The sequence below is a fragment of the Cebus imitator genome, unplaced genomic scaffold (assembly GCF_001604975.1).
Source record: "Cebus imitator isolate Cc_AM_T3 unplaced genomic scaffold, Cebus_imitator-1.0 Scaffold201, whole genome shotgun sequence".
Taxonomy (NCBI): Eukaryota; Metazoa; Chordata; class Mammalia; order Primates; family Cebidae; genus Cebus; species Cebus imitator.
The window spans coordinates 1122690-1142384 of record NW_016107516.1 but is presented as its reverse complement, the minus strand read 5'-3'; the positions used below and the strand labels follow the sequence as shown (position 1 = coordinate 1142384).

Here is a 19695-nt window from a genome sequence, read left to right as displayed (position 1 = left end):
ACAGTATTCATGATTGGCAGGGTTTTCTTTTTCTTTTCTTTTTTTTTTTTTCAGTTATTTAAATATATCATCCTACTCTCTTCTGGCCCATAAGGTTCCTGCTGAGAAGTCCGCTTCTAGGCACATTGGAGCTCCTTTTTACGTTATCGCTTCTTTTCTATTGCTGCCGTCAGGATCCTCTCTTTGCCTTTGATTTTTGACAGTTTGATTCTAATATGTCTTTGGGTAGTCTTACTTGACTTGAATCTAATTATAGAGTTCTGATTTTCCTTTAGCTGAATATTTTTATCTTTTTTCAGGTTTAGAAAGTTTTTTGCTATTATTTCCCTAAATAAGTTTTCTATCCCTTAATCTTTCTCTTCTCCCTCTTGAACTCCAATGACTCAAACACTTTGTTCTTTTGATGCTGTCTCACAAATCCTGTGAGTCTTCATTTCTTTTCATTCTTTTTTTCTCCTATGACTATATATTTTCAAATAACTTGTTTCAGGTTGACAGATTCTTCCTTTTGCTTGATAATTCTATTGTTGACACTCTACATTATATTTTTCATTTTGTTCATTGTATTTTTGAGCTCCAGGATTTCTGTTTGATTTTTTTTCAAAATTATTTCAATCTCTCCATTAGATTTCCTTTTCTGGTCACTTAATATTTTCCTAATTTCATTGAATTATTTCTCTATGTTTTCTTGAACTTTGCTGAGCTTCCTTAAAACAGTTATTTTGAACTCTCTATCGGACTATTCATACATGCCTTTGTGGTTGGTCACTGTCACTTTATTTTGTCTCTCTGGTGATGTCATGTTTCCCTGATGTACTTGATCCTTGTGGCCTTGCTCAATATCTATGTATTTGAAGAAGGAGGCACTTTATAAATTTATAAATTGACTCTGTGTGGGAATGCTTTTCAAAAGTAAGCTTTTCCAGAGATCCTGGGAAGACCTACTGCCATGACTCCTATGCCCCAGATCACTGTGGCCACTGGAGAACTAGGTGCACCCTAAACCTTGTACTGCTATTGCCAGACTGGAATCCCTTGACCACTGAGATTGGTTTAATGTTGGAGTGCACCCAATGCCATGTGGTCACTGAGGCATGCCTGCCTCTGAGGTTTGTTCGGAGACAAAGGACACTGTAGTTAGCTAGCAGTGATGCACAGTACTGATTGAGTTTGCCTCACATGGGTTATCGTTTCTCACCGGGTGCTGGGGGGTCTGGAGTCCATGGGCACCAGCCTGCAGTCAGGGCTCATGGGAATCTTCCCAGTGCTGGATTTTACTTTTTTGGTGGGCCCAGTGTTAGGGTCCAACGTAAATTTCTACGATTGTTTCCCTCTCTTTCCCCCAAGTAGACAGTATTTCTCATCACAATGTGCTGTCTAGAATTGGGTAAGAGGTGACATAAGTAATTTAAAACTGACCTCCCCTTCAATATATCTTTTCTTATTAATATACTTATAACTAGGCACTGTGTTCTCTCACTTGGTTTCTTTAGCTCTTGTGAAGGTATTTTCATGTGTAAATAGTTGTTCAGATTGATGTTTATATGGGGGAATGACTGCTAAAAAGTTCAGAGACCAAGGACACTGTAGTCAACTGGCAGTGATGCAGACTGCTGATTGAGTTTGCTTCACATGGGTTATGGGTTCCTGCCTGGTGCTTGGGTGGGTCACCTTCTTGCTCCACCCTCCAACCAATCTACTGATTTTAAATAAAAGTGTTAAGACAATTTTAAAAAGAGCTACAAGTTATTCAACAACACATGTTGAAAAAACTAGTATATATATGCAAAAAAATGAACCTCAACCTTTTTTACACATATACCAAAACAGTTCCCTTAAATTGTATTGTTGGCTTCAATGTAAAAGCCGAAACTATAATACCCCTAGAAGAAAATATATAAGAAAATCTCTCACTTTGACACAGGCAAAGATTTATTGGGACATAAATAGAACAAGCCATGAAAAGAAATTTGATAAATTGAACAATAACAATATTTAAATATTTTGCTTTTAGAACAATATCATTAAGATAATGAAAGACAAACCACAGAGTAAAAGAAAGTATTTGCAATATACATATCTAACAAAAGACTGCTATGTAGAATATGTTAAGAACTGCTACAATTCAATATCTTTGAAAATCAGTTTAAAAATCTGTACAAATGATTTAAACAAGCTTCCTCATCAAAAAATAAAAAGATATTAAAATGGTCAATAGTTACATAGAAAGATGTTCCGTATTAGTAACCATAAAGTAGATGCAGATATAAAACATAGAGATAATGATTACATACCTATAAGTATAGATAAAATTAAAAAGACCAATAATAAATTCTGGTAAGAATGTGGAGAAATTAAAACTCTCATACATTACTAGTGGGAATGTAAAATAATGTAAATTATACTGGTAAATTTCTGGCAGTTTTTTTTTTTTTTTAATTCAAACATGTGCCCACTGTACTACTTGGACATTCCAGCTGTATTTACCTAAGAGAAATGAAAACGTGTACACAGAAGACTTATGCATGAATGTTCATAGTGGCGTTATTTGCAAATATTTATTCAAGATTGCCAAAAACTGGAAACAACTCAAATGTTAATTAATAGTTAAATGAATCATTTATCCATACAGTGGAATATACTCAACCACAAAAAAGAAGACACCATATTGACATATCTCAAAATCATTCTACTAAGTGAAAGTACCAGACAGGCACAAAAGAATGCATACTACGTACTACAAAAACATACTCCTACTAATATAAGATGCTAAGTAATCTCTGGTGACAAAGAACAGATCAGTGATTGCCTGCAAATGAGGGTTAAGGCAGGGATGGACTAAAGATACATGAGAAACATTTTGGAAAATGATGAAAATGCTTTGTATCTTGTTTGTCATGATGATTCATAAGTATATCAAACTGTCAGCATTTATCAAATTATAGTTGCTTGGTGGTTTAACACATGTAAAATTAGAATATACATCCACACAAAAAAATACAAAACAAAATCTAAACAAAGATCTTTCACAGTGGAAATAATGTTTTAAAAAAATCCATTTCTATCTAAGTCAAAATCATCAGAAGTAAGAATGTTTTTGTGATTTTACTACTAGCGAAACCTCTTACTCACTTTGAGCACCAGAAGTTTCCTTTCCCAAATCATCATTGTCACATGCCTGAGCAAGCATATACCACCCACACACAGAAACTTAGGCATGACTATGCAAACCTATACTTTATGGAGGTTTCCTCCAGTGAGGAAAAAAAAAAAAAAAGGCTCTCAGAAACAGCACATGATTTTCTTGTTATCTTAAGCAGTTTTATTTATTGTAAAATGCTGTGCTCTGCATAATCTACTCTCTTAAAAAACATAGAGACAGACATTTCTGAAACGTCACCATTCCTGTTAAAAACACCTAATTCGGTAACGATTACTAATCAAAAGAGAACAAGGATTATTTCATACTTAAATTTCATACTTAACATTGTTGCTAATATTGATGAATTATTTCTAACATATGGAGATGGAAAATAAGGACGATGTTCTGCCCTTTCATTCAGTTGCAGGTCTTCTGGAGGAATACAAACAGGTAAGTTAGGAGTCTGATGAACGAACTTTAAACTAAAAGTCAACTTGAGGCCAAACTGTGGACTAACTAATGTGACTATCATTTTATAAGATAACCATATTAGCTGCAAAAGAGAATAGTGTGTAGGTTTTATTTTGACATTTCTATGGACATTCTTTATAGGACTTGGGGCCTCTATGCTGGTAAGGAGCTAAGTAGAATTCATTCTTGTTTATTATAATCTTTACTGTTATTTAAATTTTAATGAATTTACTATAGGACTTCAAAAACTAGAGCACAAACTAAATATACATTAAAATCTAAAAATATCCTGGAATTTACTTGAGGAAAACCAAATAAAATTATTTCAGTCTATATTTGGTGAGTCAACATTTTAACCCTTGAAGTCTGTTTTCTTTCAAACTTCCGTAAGTCTCAAAGTTTCTTTCAAACTTCAATAAATCTTCAAAGTTATTATAACAAATGTAGAGATGAATCACTATGGATTATGCATGGATTAAGCATTAAACAATTTCTCATGGCTTGAAAATATTACTTTTACTTCTTACTTCTTTCTTGAGCCTTTTTAGATAACTAAATGAATTACATGCTCCCATTTTCCCTTCAGTAAAACAAATACTATCATTCTTACCCACTTTAACAAATAAGGAATTACTCATGAAAGGTATTCAAAGTACATTACAAACTGAAGCATTAAGTCAATTGTAATTACGTACATTTCTCCTAAAGATTCAAGGTTTCATTTTAAATGAATGCAGCTTTGTAACTGAGAACTTAATCACACACAGCCTCAGAAATTCAAATTAGGCTGCCAGAGCAACTTTTATGTACCTACACTAAGCATATGACTTTTTTCTCATCACCAGTATAGTAAAGTTAGTACAACACAGAACCTTTTACTCTGAATTTCCTAGAAAAATTAATGTTTGCCATTTTAACAATATGAAATGCAACATGGTTTTCAAATGAAAACATTCTCGTTCACATGTCTCGTAGCATATTATCTTAATTGTTCTTCCTTTGAAGAAGGAAATAAATTGAAATAGTAAATATGAGATTTGTTTTGTAAAATCATGTTTGTTACTTATGAACCAGAATTTTTCCAGGGAAAAAAAACTATTTTGCAAACATTTGAAATTTTAGAATAAAAGTTATTTATATTAACAACATTATATGGACAACAACTACAAACTTAAACATGGATAAATCTCAACTATAATGAGCCAATGAAAGACATTATAAAATTATATACACAGTATGATTCTGTGTATGCACCATTACCAAAAAAGACAAAATAAAGTATAGTATTTGGGATTCCACACACGATAAAATGTAAAGAAAATCAATGAATAACTATCCCTGAAAGGGAATGATTAGCCTAAAAAATAATGACTTCGTTTAGAGCAGAGGTTGGGGGATGTAATTGGGGAGGAATTGGCAATAGTCTTGTTCTTAACTTATATAGGATTCAATGTATAATTATTCTTTAAAATGTGTGTAAATCATATACAATATATATTTCATGTTAATATAAAAGAGAAGTAAAGTAAGCATAAATACAAAAAGTACAGATTAGTACTTACTTTTTTACTTTTAGCATTTTAAAACACAATTTGAAGAATTGATTATTTCATATGTTCATGTTCTGACACTTTATGAAACTGATTTTAATTGTTAAAGATATCTAATTAGTAGCAGACAACACCAAATTAGATGTTCAGTTAAAAAAAAGGGGGGAGGGGCTGAAAAATCAAAGTTCTGGCAGAAACAAATATAGACAAAAACTTCAAAATTAAAATTAGAAAAGTGACTAACATTTGGGCCCTTTCATTTATTACCCTTGGAGTCTTGCAGGGGTTACTTTCTAAACCCCATTTGCTTCATCTATACATATAAGAATGTAGTATCTGATATCACTGGTCACTCAGATTCCTAAAGGGAAAGATGATTATTTATGTCATTGATAAATAGTATTATGAGAAATAGCTAGTCATGTGGGAAAATAAAATTAGATTCTCATTTCACTTCTCATATCAAAATAAAACAAAAGATTTAAATATACAAAACAAAAAGATACTAGAAGAAAACATAGGTAATTTTTTTTTAATCTTAAAAGAGATGGCATGAGTAAAACCATTGTTTGCCAGACTCAGAGGCTTCCTGGGATGCAGGACATTTCGTGCTAAAACTAGGAAAAAAGTTCCAGGCAAACTGAGGCAGTTTTTCACCTTCAGTGAAGAAATCTTTCTAATCCTGATATAAAACATGGAAACCATAAAGAAAAATATTGAGAAGTCTGACTCTAGAGAGAATTTAAAACTTTGGTATGACAAAAAAGAAAAAGAAAAATACATAAAATAATGCTGCCAAGCAAAAACCTGGGGAATGCTTGCAGCATTTAAAATAAACAAAGACTACTTTCCTTCAAAAAATATGCTGAAAACACATAAACCAATAAAAAAAAAAAAAAGAGATGGACAACTCAACTGAAAAAACAGGCAAAGATATGAACAGGCTGACAAAAGATTGAACATGTTAAAGGTGATATAGCTAGTAATTATAATTCTACTCTTTAGGTACAACCTAGAGATAAAAAAATACAGATGGGTTATAAAAAAAAAACTGTGAGAAGTGTTTAGAAAAGTAACAGGTTTCAAAACAATAAATAATGAATTTGATGGATGGACAAAATTTAGAGAGCAATACAAATTATGCTAATATATTTGGCCCTACTTTTTAAAGGCAATATAAAGTCGGTAGCAGTTATTAGGGCACAGTGCTAATAAAAGCTATCTTACTGGCCTGTTTTATTTTTTGGGTTTTAATTTTTGGTTTGGGGAGTACTTTTTTGGGGTAGTTACTGTCACAAACTCCAAAACTAGTTAACAGAGACAAACATGTCTCTAACCTAAGGCAGATGTTGTACAAATGTGTATCACTGATCACAAAGGACAACATGTTCAATGGATGTGTAAATATTGAATTCATATTCATATTAACATATGCAAAGACACATGTACTAGGATACTAATTCTAGCATTGTTTTCCTAAAAATCTGAAAACAGTTTTGAAATTGTAATTTTAAAAAACTGAAAACAACCAAAAAGTTGATCTGTAGGGGGCTAATTAAATGTTATAAAATAATATATAAGAAGAGCTTTGAAAACCACAAAATATCATTAAATTGTCATTTTTAAATGCTTATAAATGCAGACCCAATGCTAAGTACTTTACATGCATCATTGGACTTAATCCTTACTGTCACCCCAGACAGGGATTATAGATAAAATCTCCAAATTTTATTATTAATTGGCAGCTGATTTTTTAAAAAACTACATGCATCCACTAAAGGTATCTGCAAGCCACATGTAGCCCATGAACTGCCAAACTGCAGTCTTTGATGTTAGAGAAGAGGCCAAAACTAGAGCCTTGAAAACATTGTTAATTAGGGATCTCTTGGAGGTATTACACTTAACAAAAACAATGAAGAAAAGTAGGAAGTAAATGCAGTGCCTTAAAGACAAATTACATGGTTTGGCTCTGTCCCCATCCAAATCTGATCTTGAATTCCTACATATTGTGGGAGGCACCCAGTAGGAGGTAATTGAATCATGGAAGCAGGTCTGTACCTTGTTGTTCTCATGATAGTGAGTAAGTCTTACAAGATTTGATGGTTTTAAAAAAGGGGTTCCCCTGCGCAAGCTCTCTTCTCTTGTCTGCTGCCATGTGAGATGTGCCTTTCATCTTCCACCATTATTGTGAGGCCTTCCCAGTCACATGGAACTGTAAGTCCATTAAACCTCTTTCTTTTGTAAATTGTCCAGTCTCAGGTATGTCTTTATCAGCAGTGTGAAAACAGACTAATACAGTAAATTGGTACCAGAAGAGTGTGGTGCTGCTGAAAAGATGCCCAAAAATGTGGAAGTGACTTTGGAACTGGGTAGCAGGCAGGTTGGAACGGTTTGGAGGGCTCAGAAGAAGACAGGAAAATGTGGGAAAGTTAGAAACTCCCTAGAGACTTGTTGAATGGCTTTGGCCAAAATGCTGATAATGATATGGATAATGAAATCCAGGTGGTCTCAAATGAAGATGAGGATCTTTTTGGGAACTGGAGCAGAGGTGACTTTTGCTATGTTTTAGCAAAAAGACTGGCAGCATTTTGCCCCCCTGCCCTAGAGATTTGTGGAATTTTGATCTTGAGAGACATGATTTAGGGTATCTGGTGGAAAAAAATTCTAAGCAGCAAAGTATTCAAGATGTGACTTGGGTGCTGTTAAAGGCATTCATTTTATAAGTGAAGCAGAGCATAAAAGCTCGGAAAATTTGCAACCTGACAGTGTGATAGAAAAGAAAATCCCATTTTCTGAGGAGAAATTCAAGCCAGCTGCAGAATTTACATAAGTAACAAGGAGCTGAACGTTAATCCCTAAGACAATGGGGAAAATGTGTCCAGGGGAAAATGTGTCCAGGGCATGTCAGAGGTCTTCACAGCAGCCCCTCCCATCAAGGCCTGGAGGCATAGGAGAAAAAAAATGGTTTCATGGGCCAGGTCCGGGGTCCCCATGCTGTGTGCAGCATAGGGAGTTGGTGCCCTGTGTCCCAGCTGCTCCAGCCATGGCTGAACGGGGCCAACATACAGCTCAGGCCATGGCTTCAGAGGGTGCAAGCCTCAAACTTTGGCAGCTTCCATATGGTATTGAGCCTGCCAGTACACAGAAGTCAAGAATTGAGGTTTGGGAACCTTAGCCTAGATTTCAAAGGCTGTATGGAAATGCCTGGATGTCCAGGCAGAAGTTTGCTGCAGGGGCAGGACTCTCATGGAGAACCTCTACTTGGAAGTGTGGAAGGGAAATGTGGGGTTGGAGTCCCCGCAAAGGGTTCCTATGGAGGCACTGCCTAGTGAAGCTGTGAGAAGAGGACCACAATTCTCCAGACCCCAGAATGGTAGATCCATTGACAGCCTGCACTGTGCCCCTGGAAAAGACACTCAACACCAGCCCATGAAAGCAGCCAGGAGGGAGCCTGTACCCTGCAAAGCCTCAGAGGCAGAGCTGCCCAAGACTATGGAAACCCATGTCTTGCATCAGCATGATGTGGATGTGAGACATGGAGTCAAAGGAGATCATTTTGAACCTTCAAGATTTGACTGCCCTGCTGGATTTTGGACTTGCATGGAGCCTGTAGCCCCTTTATTTCGGCCAATTTCTCCCATTTGGAATGACTGTATTTCCCAATGCCTGTACTCCCATTATATCTAGGAAGTAACTAACTTGCTTTTGATTTTACAGGATCATAGGTGGAGGAGTCTTCCCCTGATGAGACTTTAAACTGTGGACTTTTGAGTTAATGCTAAAATGAGTTAAGTCTTTGGGGAACTGTTGGGAAGGCATGATTGGCTTTGAAATGTGAGGACATGAGATTTGGGAGGGTCCAGGGGAAGAATGATATGGTTTGGCTGTGTCCCCACCCAAATCTCATCTTAAATTCCCACATGTTGTGGGAGGGACCCAATGAGATGTATTTGAATCATGGGGACAGGTCTTTCTTGTGCTGCTCTTGTGATAGAGAGTAAGTTTCATGAGATCTGATGGTTTTAAAAATAGGAGTTTCCCTGCACAAGCTCTCTTCTCTTGTCTTCTGCCACGTGAGATGTGCCTTTCACCTTCCACCATTATTGTGAGGTCTTCCCAACCACATGGAGCTGTAAGTCTATTAAACCTCTTTCTTTTGTAAATTTTCCAATCTCAGGTATGTCTTTACCAGCAGCATGAAAACATACTACTTATACACCAAGTAAAGAGGAGGTTTCAAGACAGGAAGAATCAATATCAAATCATATGGAGAAAAGTCTTAAACTACGAATTAAGAAGCTTTTAGGTTTGGTAACAAGAAGGTCATCAGTGACCTTAAGATCTGAAAGAGAGTAAGTTTAACAAAGAAGTACAAGTGGAAACCAGATTGAAAGGGGCTGACCAGAGGTAATGGAGTCAACAAATGTGGATTTAGTCTTTCAAGAATGCTGACATTGAAAGAATGGAAGAAATGAGACTGGTTTTATCCTTTCATGTCAAACTTGAAAGAGAGACAGATGTGGCAATATCAGGAGATATGAGGGATCAAGAAAATATTTAACAGAGGAGAGCACAGCATGTTTGTAGACAGAAAGAGAGAGAGCCAGAAATTACAAGAATGAGGAAGCTAACTGGTCAACCAGGATCCCAGAGGTACTAGAAGGAAAGAGACAAAGAGAAGGTTTGCTTTTGAAAAGACTGATATTTCATCTCTGAGAGGGGAACCTTTTGGGTAAGAACTATTACAGACGCAAGAAATATTTTGACAAGTAGCTTGGTAGAACTCAAGGAATGACAGCTTGAATAAGACCAGGTTCCTGCTCTCAGAAACCTTTCCATCTGTGGACATTAAAGAAGTCCACACTGGAAAATGGTAAATCAGGAGATGAGCAGCTGTCTGCAAAGGAAACAAGGATAGTTGGGGTGATGAGAAAACTAGGAAAGACGTAGGGCAGTGCTCTGAACCCCACCTCCCATCAGAATACACTTGATCTAGACTTGTGAAAGTCTAGATCCCTATACACTGGAAAAGTCTGATTAAGCAGGTTTGAGCTCTATGGGCAATTTTAGGCTCTATAGGGATTCTTTCTGGCAACTACCTTTAAATCACTGGATTAGAACTATGCCAGGGAACAATTAAGGAAAAGACAATTAAAGATAAATAAGATAATTTTTTGAAGAATAAAAATAACTAGATTTTATTATTAGGGATCTGTAAACATTTACCATTTGGAGATTTTTTTTCAAGAACTTATCAGCACCACAAAATGAATCATATAACCAGATATTCTCATATTAAGTAATGGATAAACCTTTAGGCAAAGGTAGCATTTCATGGTAAAGTAACAAAATGGCAGAGAAAAAGAAAAGAAATTACTAATCACCTTAAAACTACATGAACACATACTAGTTGGAAAAATATTTGTTCCAAATCACTGAGTTTTCTCAAATAATATCCTTTAAACACATTCAGGTTTCCCCTTTGTCTGTAGAAAAAAATTATTAGATGCTACTTCCTTTTCTAGCTAGGATCCCTTCTCCTTTCTTTGCTGTCTAACTTCTAGAATGAGTCGTCTGTGCCCACAGCTTCAATTTCCTTCCCACCCACTCCCTCCTCAATACCAGCAATCTTGCTGCTCCCACGTCCATCTACTCAAACTGCAATTTTCAAGGTCACCAGCCCTTTTATAGTCAAGCTTTTGGCCTGTTTTTAGTTCTGGCGTTCCTAAGTTGCTTGGTGGATTTTGATACAATTAACCACTTTCCTCTCCTTCTAAAACCCCTTTCCTAGCCTTCCCACTACACCCATGCATTCCTCCTCTTGCTCCTCAACCTCTTGAACTTCAACTAGATCTCTACACAGGTGATTTCCTCTTGTTTTCAGCACTCCAGTCATAGTTTAGCTCCCTCTGTCGTTCATCCGGCCTGTTTGACCAGCCTGGAATGTTCATCCCTCCACTCTTCTTACCTTGCTGTTTTTGTTCGTCTTCATCTTAAACATCACTTCCTTGGAAAAGCCTAACTTGACCCTCAAACCAGATTAGGCTCACCAATTACACATTTCTATGTCACTCTATATTTATCCTTATGTACTTGCACATTATTTAATTATTTGCAGTAATTAATTTAATACCTATTTTCCCCATCAGATTTAAGCTCCATGAGAGCAGGACCTATGTCTGTCTTGATCAAGTGTCCACAGACATGAAGCACAGTGACTGATACATGACAGACTCTCAATTACTGAATGACAGAGTAACCCACCCATATTTTAGCTTTGACTTATTTTTCCTAAACAAGAAACTCAAACATTTAGCTGAAATATTTCCCCACTTGAATGCTTGCTGTCATTTCAAGTGTATCACATCTAAAAGCCATAGATTTTTCTCGCACACACTTGCCCCGTCCCTTTCCCCTCTAATTTTTGTACTATGAAGGTGTTCGAAACTCAGCTCATACCCTAGAAAGCTGTGTGATATTATTATCAATCCCGTGTACACACCTGGGCTTTATTTGCCCCATGTATAAAATGAAAGATTTTTAACTTGAAGGTTTCTAAAGTCCTTCCTTCCTGAGGGCTTTATACTTCTTAATATTGTCATACACCTCTTTCATTTCACAAATGAGGAAATTACTGTCAAAAGAAGTTAAGCAATTTCTAAAGATGAAACAGCTATGGTTAGAATTACATAACTGATCTATAGACCCAACACAGAGTTATATTAGTATTTAGAAATTGGTATCTATTGGTATCTAAATTAGTATCTAGAAATTTTACTAGAAATTGTGGAAAAGAAGAATGAAATTTTATTGAGAAAAGTGAAATGTACCAAAACATTCAATGCATGGGGAAAATTTAGAAAGCAAAAAGGCATAATATATTCAATCTTAACATCCAAGACAATATAACCACTAAGTCAATATTAGTTGTAAAAATACAATAATATTTTTAAATATGTAGATGAAGAAAGTTTCACTTCTTTATGAGCCAGTGAGTTTCCACAGATAGGAACTATAAATTGTGGGCAAAATATAAAAACAATTACCTGAGGCCACCGGAAAGTGGAGGAAGCAGAAAAATTCTTGGAGGGTGTCAATGCTTGAAAAAACACAATGGCTCAGGATTGTGGGTGTAGGTTCCATTGTTTTATGTAGTTTCCCATTATTTCCCCATTTTTGCTGATGTTAGTCCTAGGAAGGGCTGCAGTGGATACCACATTAGGCAGCTAAAACTCTAACAGAAAACCCACAGTTTTCTGAAGAACCAGAGGGCAGATTTTAAGGCAACCTTACTCTCTGAAAAGCAGCGGAGTCAAAGTAAAAGAGTTCCAAATTCTGCACACACTCTACCCATATCTCTGCTGACTCGAAAGCACACATTGCAGGTCACGGTCAAAGCAGATTAGCTAACAGTAAAAGAACTGGTATTTGAGATGCTGTCCAAGAGGTAGAATTTGCAGTTTGACACCGCATGTTCTCACTCATAGGCGGGTGTTGAACAATGAGAACACATGGACACAGGGAGGGGAGCACTACACACTGGGGTCAGTTGGGGGGAAATAGGGGAGAGACGGTGGGGGGTGGGAAGCTGGGGAGAGATAGCAAGGGGAGAAATGCCAGATGTAGGTGATGGGGAGGAAGGCAGCAAATCACACTGCCACGTGTGTTACTATGCAACAATTTTGCATGTTCTTCACATGTACCCCAAATCCTAAAATGCAATAAAATCAATGGGAAAAAAAGAAAAAAAAGAATTTGCAGTTTGAGTCCAACCAAGTATTATCAACACTGCACCGTAACAGAATCTGTGCAACATTCAAAACCCAAATAAAACTAATTTACAAAGAACCAAGGAAATGTGGCCCATTCTTAGGAGAAAATACATTAAGAGAGACCAACAACTTCAAGTTGACCCAGATATTAGAATTCTCAGACAAGAGTCTTAAAGCAACATTCAGCTATGCTTGGTGACATAAAGAAAAATATACTTACAATGAATGAATGAAAACAAAGAAAAATCTCAGCAGAGAAAAATAAAACTTTTAACAAATAAATGGAAATCTTAAAATTGAAAAATATAATATCTAAAATAATGTATTCACTAGGGCTTTACAGAAGAATGGAGAGGAGAGAGGAAATTGTAATCATGAGTAAACTTGAATATATAGTAATAGAAATTATTCAATCAAAAGAACAGAAAGACAAGATATTGGGGAAAATACCCATAAAAGGAGACCTAAGAACTAAGAGAACTCCTCACTAGCAGACCTATACTACTAGAAACAATAACAGAAGTTATTTTGGGATGAAAGAAAATAATACCAGGTAGAAACTTGGAAATTCAAGAAAGAATTAAGAGTATTACAAATGGCAACTACAGTGGACATAGTATGTGCCACCAACAATTTCTTTCGACTTTTTGTTCTTGCCGCTGGGATCACTGTCAACAGACAGTCTTCAGTTTTCAGCCTCTCCAGGGATGACTTCAGCTACTTTGACCAAAGTCAGACCCTTCCCAGGGGAGCCCAATCCAATAACTGATTTAGATGGAGGTATAAAGGAGGTATAAAGGACCACCATTTTTATTCAATGCATGGCCTCTCTAAGGTCACTCTAGCTCCTGAGCTCCCTGTGGGATAAAGTGAGGGTGTCGATTGGTTTAGATTGCAGGTAGACTTCTCCCTCTGCTCAAAAGCATCTGTACACAAAACTGTATCTGAGAGTTTAGTTTCCAAGAGAACCTGCAACAGCATCAATAACTCAAAGTAGCAGAGATTTTTAAACAAAAGTATTTCTTTAAAAGTGGAAAAACTGGCCAGGTACAGTGACTCATGCCTGTAATCCCAACAGCTTGAGAGGCCAAGGCAGGAGGATCGCTTGAGCCCAGGAGTTCAAGACCAGCCTGGGCAACGTGGCGACACCTTGTCTCTACAAAAAATACAAAAAACATTAGCCTAGCATGGTGGTACACACCTGTAGTCCCAGCTACTTGGGAGCCTAAAACAAGAGGATCACCTGAGCCTTGGAGGTCAAGGCTGCAGTAAGCCATGACTGCAGCACTGCATTCCATCCCGGGTGATAGATAGAGTGAGACCCTGTCTCAGAAAAGAAATGGAAAAACTTTTAGCCCTGCTTTAATCCTGGAACTTTTTGATATTGCTTGCCTTAAATACAAATTGTATTTTGGTTTTAGAATGGGGTCTAAGCATACAAATTCTAGCTAGAAAATCTTGGAAGTTGTTTGCTTAGTGTTAATGCATGAATAATGTCATTTCTTCCTGGGGAAAAAAGAGCTGATTGTGACTATGTCTATTATATGAATTATATAAATCAGTGATATTTGTTACTATTAATATTATTTTAAAAGTAATGATTGTTGACTTGATTCTTAGGGGCTACTAGCATCACACAGTCCAAAGATATTTTATAACCACAGATCTCCCAAATCCCAGTCAGGTATTGACAAAGGAACGTGAGTAATAATAAGGGAGAAGAGGCAAAAATATGTCAATGGCTACTACATTTTAATCAATGTACAGGTTAATTTTTCAGATATAACAAAATTAAACAACTACTGGGTCGTTTTATTAACTAAATACCATTAACTGAAATATTCATGATCTTATTGGGAGGAAATTTATCTTCTATAAACTCTCTCATTTGTTCCCATTACCTTATTGCCATCCTCAACCTACTAGAATCCCTATATCTAATGTCTCCTCTTAACCCTAAATTTCAGAAGAGTATCTTCTCCTATTTGATGTTAAGCACTCAATTGGCATTCCATATTGGCTCCCTTCCTGTCTCTTCTCAGATCTTCCTATCTTTCGTAGACTAGAAAGAGATAAGTATGGTTCTCAGAGCCCATATCCAAATATCTCTAGTGCTTATTCTATTCTTTTTGTCTCTATATTTATTCTGTTCATGGAATGGATCATCTACTTCACGAATGACTCACAAACACTAGAATTTTCTATACAGTCATCCCTCAGTGTCTTTGGGAGATTAGTTCTAGGACCCCCAGAGATAGCAAAATTCAAGGAAGCTCGAGTCCCTAATATGAAATGATGTGGCATTTGCATATAACCTATGCACAATGTCTCATATACTTTCAATCATCTCTAGATTGCTTATAATACCTAATACAATGTAAACGGTATATAAACAGCTCTTACACTGAATTATTTAGGAAATGACAAGAACAAATCTGTACATGTTCAGTACTAATGAAATCATCTACTTTTTCTCCTTATATTTTCTTTTTTTTTTTTTTTTTTTTTTTTTTTTTGTTTTTTTTTTTTTTTTTTTTTTTTTTGAGATGGAGTTTCGCTCTTGTTACCCAGGCTGGAGTGCAATGGCGCGATCTCGGCTCACCGCAACCTCCGCCTCCTGGGTTCAGGCAATTCTCCTGTCTCAGCCTCCTGAGAAGCTGGGATTACAGGCACACGCCACCATGCCCAGCTGAATTTTTGTATTTTTAGTAGAGACGGGGTTTCACCATGTTGACCAGGATGGTCTCGATCTCTTGACCTCGTGATCCACCCGCCTCGGCCTCCCAAAGTGCTGGGATTAAAGGCGTGAGCCACCGCGCCCGGCTTCTCCTTATATTTTCAATCTGAAATTGGTTGAATCCAGGGATGCAATACAGAGGGCTGACTGTATTTCCAAGTATCTGTAGGAATTTTCATCCCACTTGTCCTCGCATCCTATACTGAACTTAACATCTTCCTCCACAAAGAAGCTCCCTTCTCAGTCACATATATATCTCAGTGGCATCACAGAACTTTTACAAATGAGAACCCTAGCATAGCTCTTGACTCATGTTTCAAAATAAATATTTAATCTAGTGCCACTACCACTCAATGGAACACTGTTACCACATCCAAAAATGCTACTTGATTATATAATTTTCCCGTTCACCAAAAAGCAAGTGGTTCCTCATTGTCTACTGACCAATACCCAGGTTTTTCTACTTAGCTATTAAGGACCCCAAAAATCCAGCCCTATTTCCTGTTGTCATTTAACACATAATTGCTGTTCCTGCAAGCTACAGCTCTTTCTCTCTCTGAAGCACCTTGCATTTATACATGCTACATGTCCTATCTTTCCAGTTCCTTTCTCTACCTTTCCCTGTTTATCCAAACCTGTCATTCAAAGCCTACCTCAAGACCCATCCCCATAAAGCCTTCAACAACTCCAACCCACTGTAATATCTCCCTCCTTTAGATTTGTACTAGTTTCATACACAAGTTCAAGATTTACTGACTTTAAGTGTTCACCAACTGTTTTACCGTTCTCTTTCTAATTTAGATGGCTAATAACTTTTAGCCACTATTCTACACACACACATATACCCATTAATAAGGACTTTTAATTTATTTATTAATTGCTTAAACATGAACACTTAGAGAAAAACACACCTATAAATTATTATAATATGTAAATTCACAAATATCACAAACTAGAAAAGGAAGATAAAACTAAAATTATTAATAAGGACAAACCCTTCTTTTGCACAATTGTTTTTAATTTTTTTCCATTGTTTGCAAATCTGCCAAAGCTACCTTAGAGCCCTGTCTTGATTTTTATCTCCTCTTCTTGTTACTGCCTGTCCTTTAGTGGAAGATAACAATAAATGAATAAAAATTAGCCCAAAGAAGGAAAGAAGTAGAGGGTTCCTTTTTAGTAACTCATAATCACCAAACAGTAACTTTTACAAAAGATAGAATAATTTTAAATGAAACAGAAAAATACAATTTGAACATACACACACAAAATCTAGAAGACGATAGGGCTAAAAGAAGGAGGCAGAAGTGGCACAGGATATGAGGAGTGCCAGGAAAGGGGACCAGGTAGAAGCTTGGGAATATTGCTCTGACAGGCACGATTTAGGTTGCTTTTATTTTTCCCCTCAGGTTTTTCCACATAAATCTTGTCTACAAACTACCATGCTGCTTGAAGTTACAAGCAAGTAAACAAAAAGAAAATAGGGAAACCAAATGAATACTGTACTATGTTTTACATTTAATTCATTAGCTCCTTTGCTCCTTTATTAATTTATCTTGTACAAAGCGAGTTCTGTTTGGCAGTATCAATAACGGAGCAGTTTTAGCAATAAAGGCATAAAGTCATTTCCCCAAGTGATATGCTTCATGGTAAACCTATCACAATGAATCACTGCATGTAAAGTAATATGCCTTTTTATATCTTGATTTTAAACATTTAATAACTTGATGGTAACATAAGCATAGACTTCATAGATCCAATATATGCAGTCTTTCCTAGTTGTGTTCAGAAATAGTTTTAAAATGTAAACCTTTCAGCCTTTAAAAATTGAAAATTATAAATTATGTTTTAATGTTTTTTTTTTTCCTTTTCCCAAAAGTAACAGTACAATTTGACATAAACAGCTCCTTGCCTGTCTGGCTTTCCCAGCCAAGCTGGGTCCTGCACAAGTTTCTATAAGAGTTTTCTACAACAAGATCTCAACTACTGAAGATTCAAATGACTTGACTTTTTTTTTAGGTAAATAACAGTCTATTAAGACTAAAACTAAGTATTGTCTTGACTTTTTTCACTGGTGCCCTTCAGTGAAAAGCACAGTGGTTAAATAATGAGGAAAACTGCCTACTTGAATGTTTAGTGGTGCTTACTGATGTATGTATATCATTACTGATTGTGATTCTGCCATATTCTAGTCATATCTAACCTTGGGAAAATCATCTCACCTCTCTACGCCTCCATTTCTACCTTTGTAAAATGGAGAGGTGTCTTCCATGTCTACTTCACTGGGTTGCTGTGCAGATCAAAGGAGAAAAAGTATGTGAAAATTCTTGATAGGAACGTACAGTCATAGAGTAGTTATTTTGCATGGTGCTTGCTCGTAAGATTAACATGTTGAGAGAAGATTTTTTGCTGGAAGACAAGCAGCATTTTAAAGTCATTCAGAAATGAGGAAAAAAATACCTTTTCTTCTTTCAATTATCAAATTATAACATTTAAAACCAACTACACTCTTCCCTTGCAGCTGCTCCATCTACTAAAAGTGAAACCTGAAAACTCCCTCCCACACCAACTCCTACCAACCTTCTACAGTGAAACCAGGACACCCCCACGTTCTGTATAACTTCTGTAGGAACCTAGATGTTGAGGAGTGTGTTCTCTAACTCATAGTGTCTCTTACAGCCTACACATCTTGAAGATAAATACAGACATACATCACAGACGTGCCACTGTAACTGTTATATTTTTTGAAGCGCCTTATCATTGAAAGTGACAGAGAGCAATAAACTGTCCTAATCTATGCTACTGGCAATGTGGACCTAAATGAGTTAGGGTTCTTATTTAAAAAAAAAAAAAAATTCTTAAGAGAGAAGAGGCTGGGTGCAGTGGCTCATGCCTGTAATCCCAGTGCTTTGAGAGTCTGAGGTGGAAGAATCACTTGAATCTAGGAGCTGAAGATCAGCTTGGACAACATAGCAAGACTCCATCTCTATCAAAAAATTTTAAAATTAGCCAAGCATAACAGCACACATCTGTAGTCCTAGACACTCTTGAGGCTGAGTGGGAGGACTGCTTGAGCCCTGGAGTTACAGGCTGCAGTGAGTTATGATGCACTACTGCACTCCAGCCTGGGCAGCAGAGCAAGACCCTGTCTAAGAAGAGGGGATGCGGGTGAGAATAAGATAAAGAGAACCTAAGTGACTTTGATTGCTGCTGGTGTGTATTTGATGTATCCTACCTCGTTCGAAAAACAGGAGGAAATAAGGAAGTGGGCAGTAAGACAAATTATAGAGATGTGTGTATTACAGTTGGATACAAAGTAAAATAAGTAAGACACGTGAAAAAATGATGGTAAAGTAAATTAGATACAGGAGTAACCCGTATTTAGCAACCCTCTATATCTATTATTGCAATTGATTTGCATTTCCCCAGAAGAAAGACAAAAAAAAAAAACTCAGGAAGAGCTGAGACCAGGTTTCTCACCATTCTCCCAAAGAGAATTCGAACTTACCAGTCACTAAGAAGACAGTCAAAATCAACAGTAGCCCTAGGTTAGCAGTTCTCCAAGGACAGAGCATTTCTGTTTTCTCTCTTTCTGCCCTTCACTCAGTAATTTTCCTGCACACAGGTACAGAAAGAGCTGTGAGCATGGTGAGACCCTTTCTGGTCAACTTCTCCGTACAGAATCCTCTTAGCCCATCAAACAGCGCGGCACTCCCTTCCTTCTAGCTCCCTCCTTCACGTCTATGTAGTTTAGCCTGATTAGTAACTTGGAAGAACAGAGGCTTTTCTCTGGAACTTGACACAGCAATAGATTTCCTGTATGAAGCCCTGAAGCAAAGACGGAGGAAGCAGATTGATTGAGTTCTCTCTCAGCTCATTGGTTCTCTTCTCACTTCTGCTGTGCACAGATAAACTTTACAGCAAGGCATTGAACATGTCCAAAATAAACAGATTTGTCTAAACTTACACTAAAAAGTAAAACAGAATATTTATTTATTTTGGCCCATCCTTGTAAATTTTCCAATC

General features: G+C 36.6%; 1 protein-coding gene across 2 annotated transcripts in view; it reads right to left on the bottom strand.

Moving 5' to 3' along the window:
- The window catches only part of CD200R1 (CD200 receptor 1), a 52609-nt gene extending 33117 nt beyond the window's left edge, over positions 1 to 19492 (bottom strand). For both annotated transcript variants that reach the window (XM_017547771.2, XM_017547772.2), the window contains exon 1: positions 19178 to 19492. In XM_017547771.2, the coding sequence (XP_017403260.1) occupies positions 19178 to 19244 (67 nt within the window). In that variant the 5' untranslated portion in view covers positions 19245 to 19492. The remainder of the gene's footprint in view (positions 1 to 19177) is intronic.
- Between the last annotated feature and the right edge of the window lie 203 nt (positions 19493 to 19695).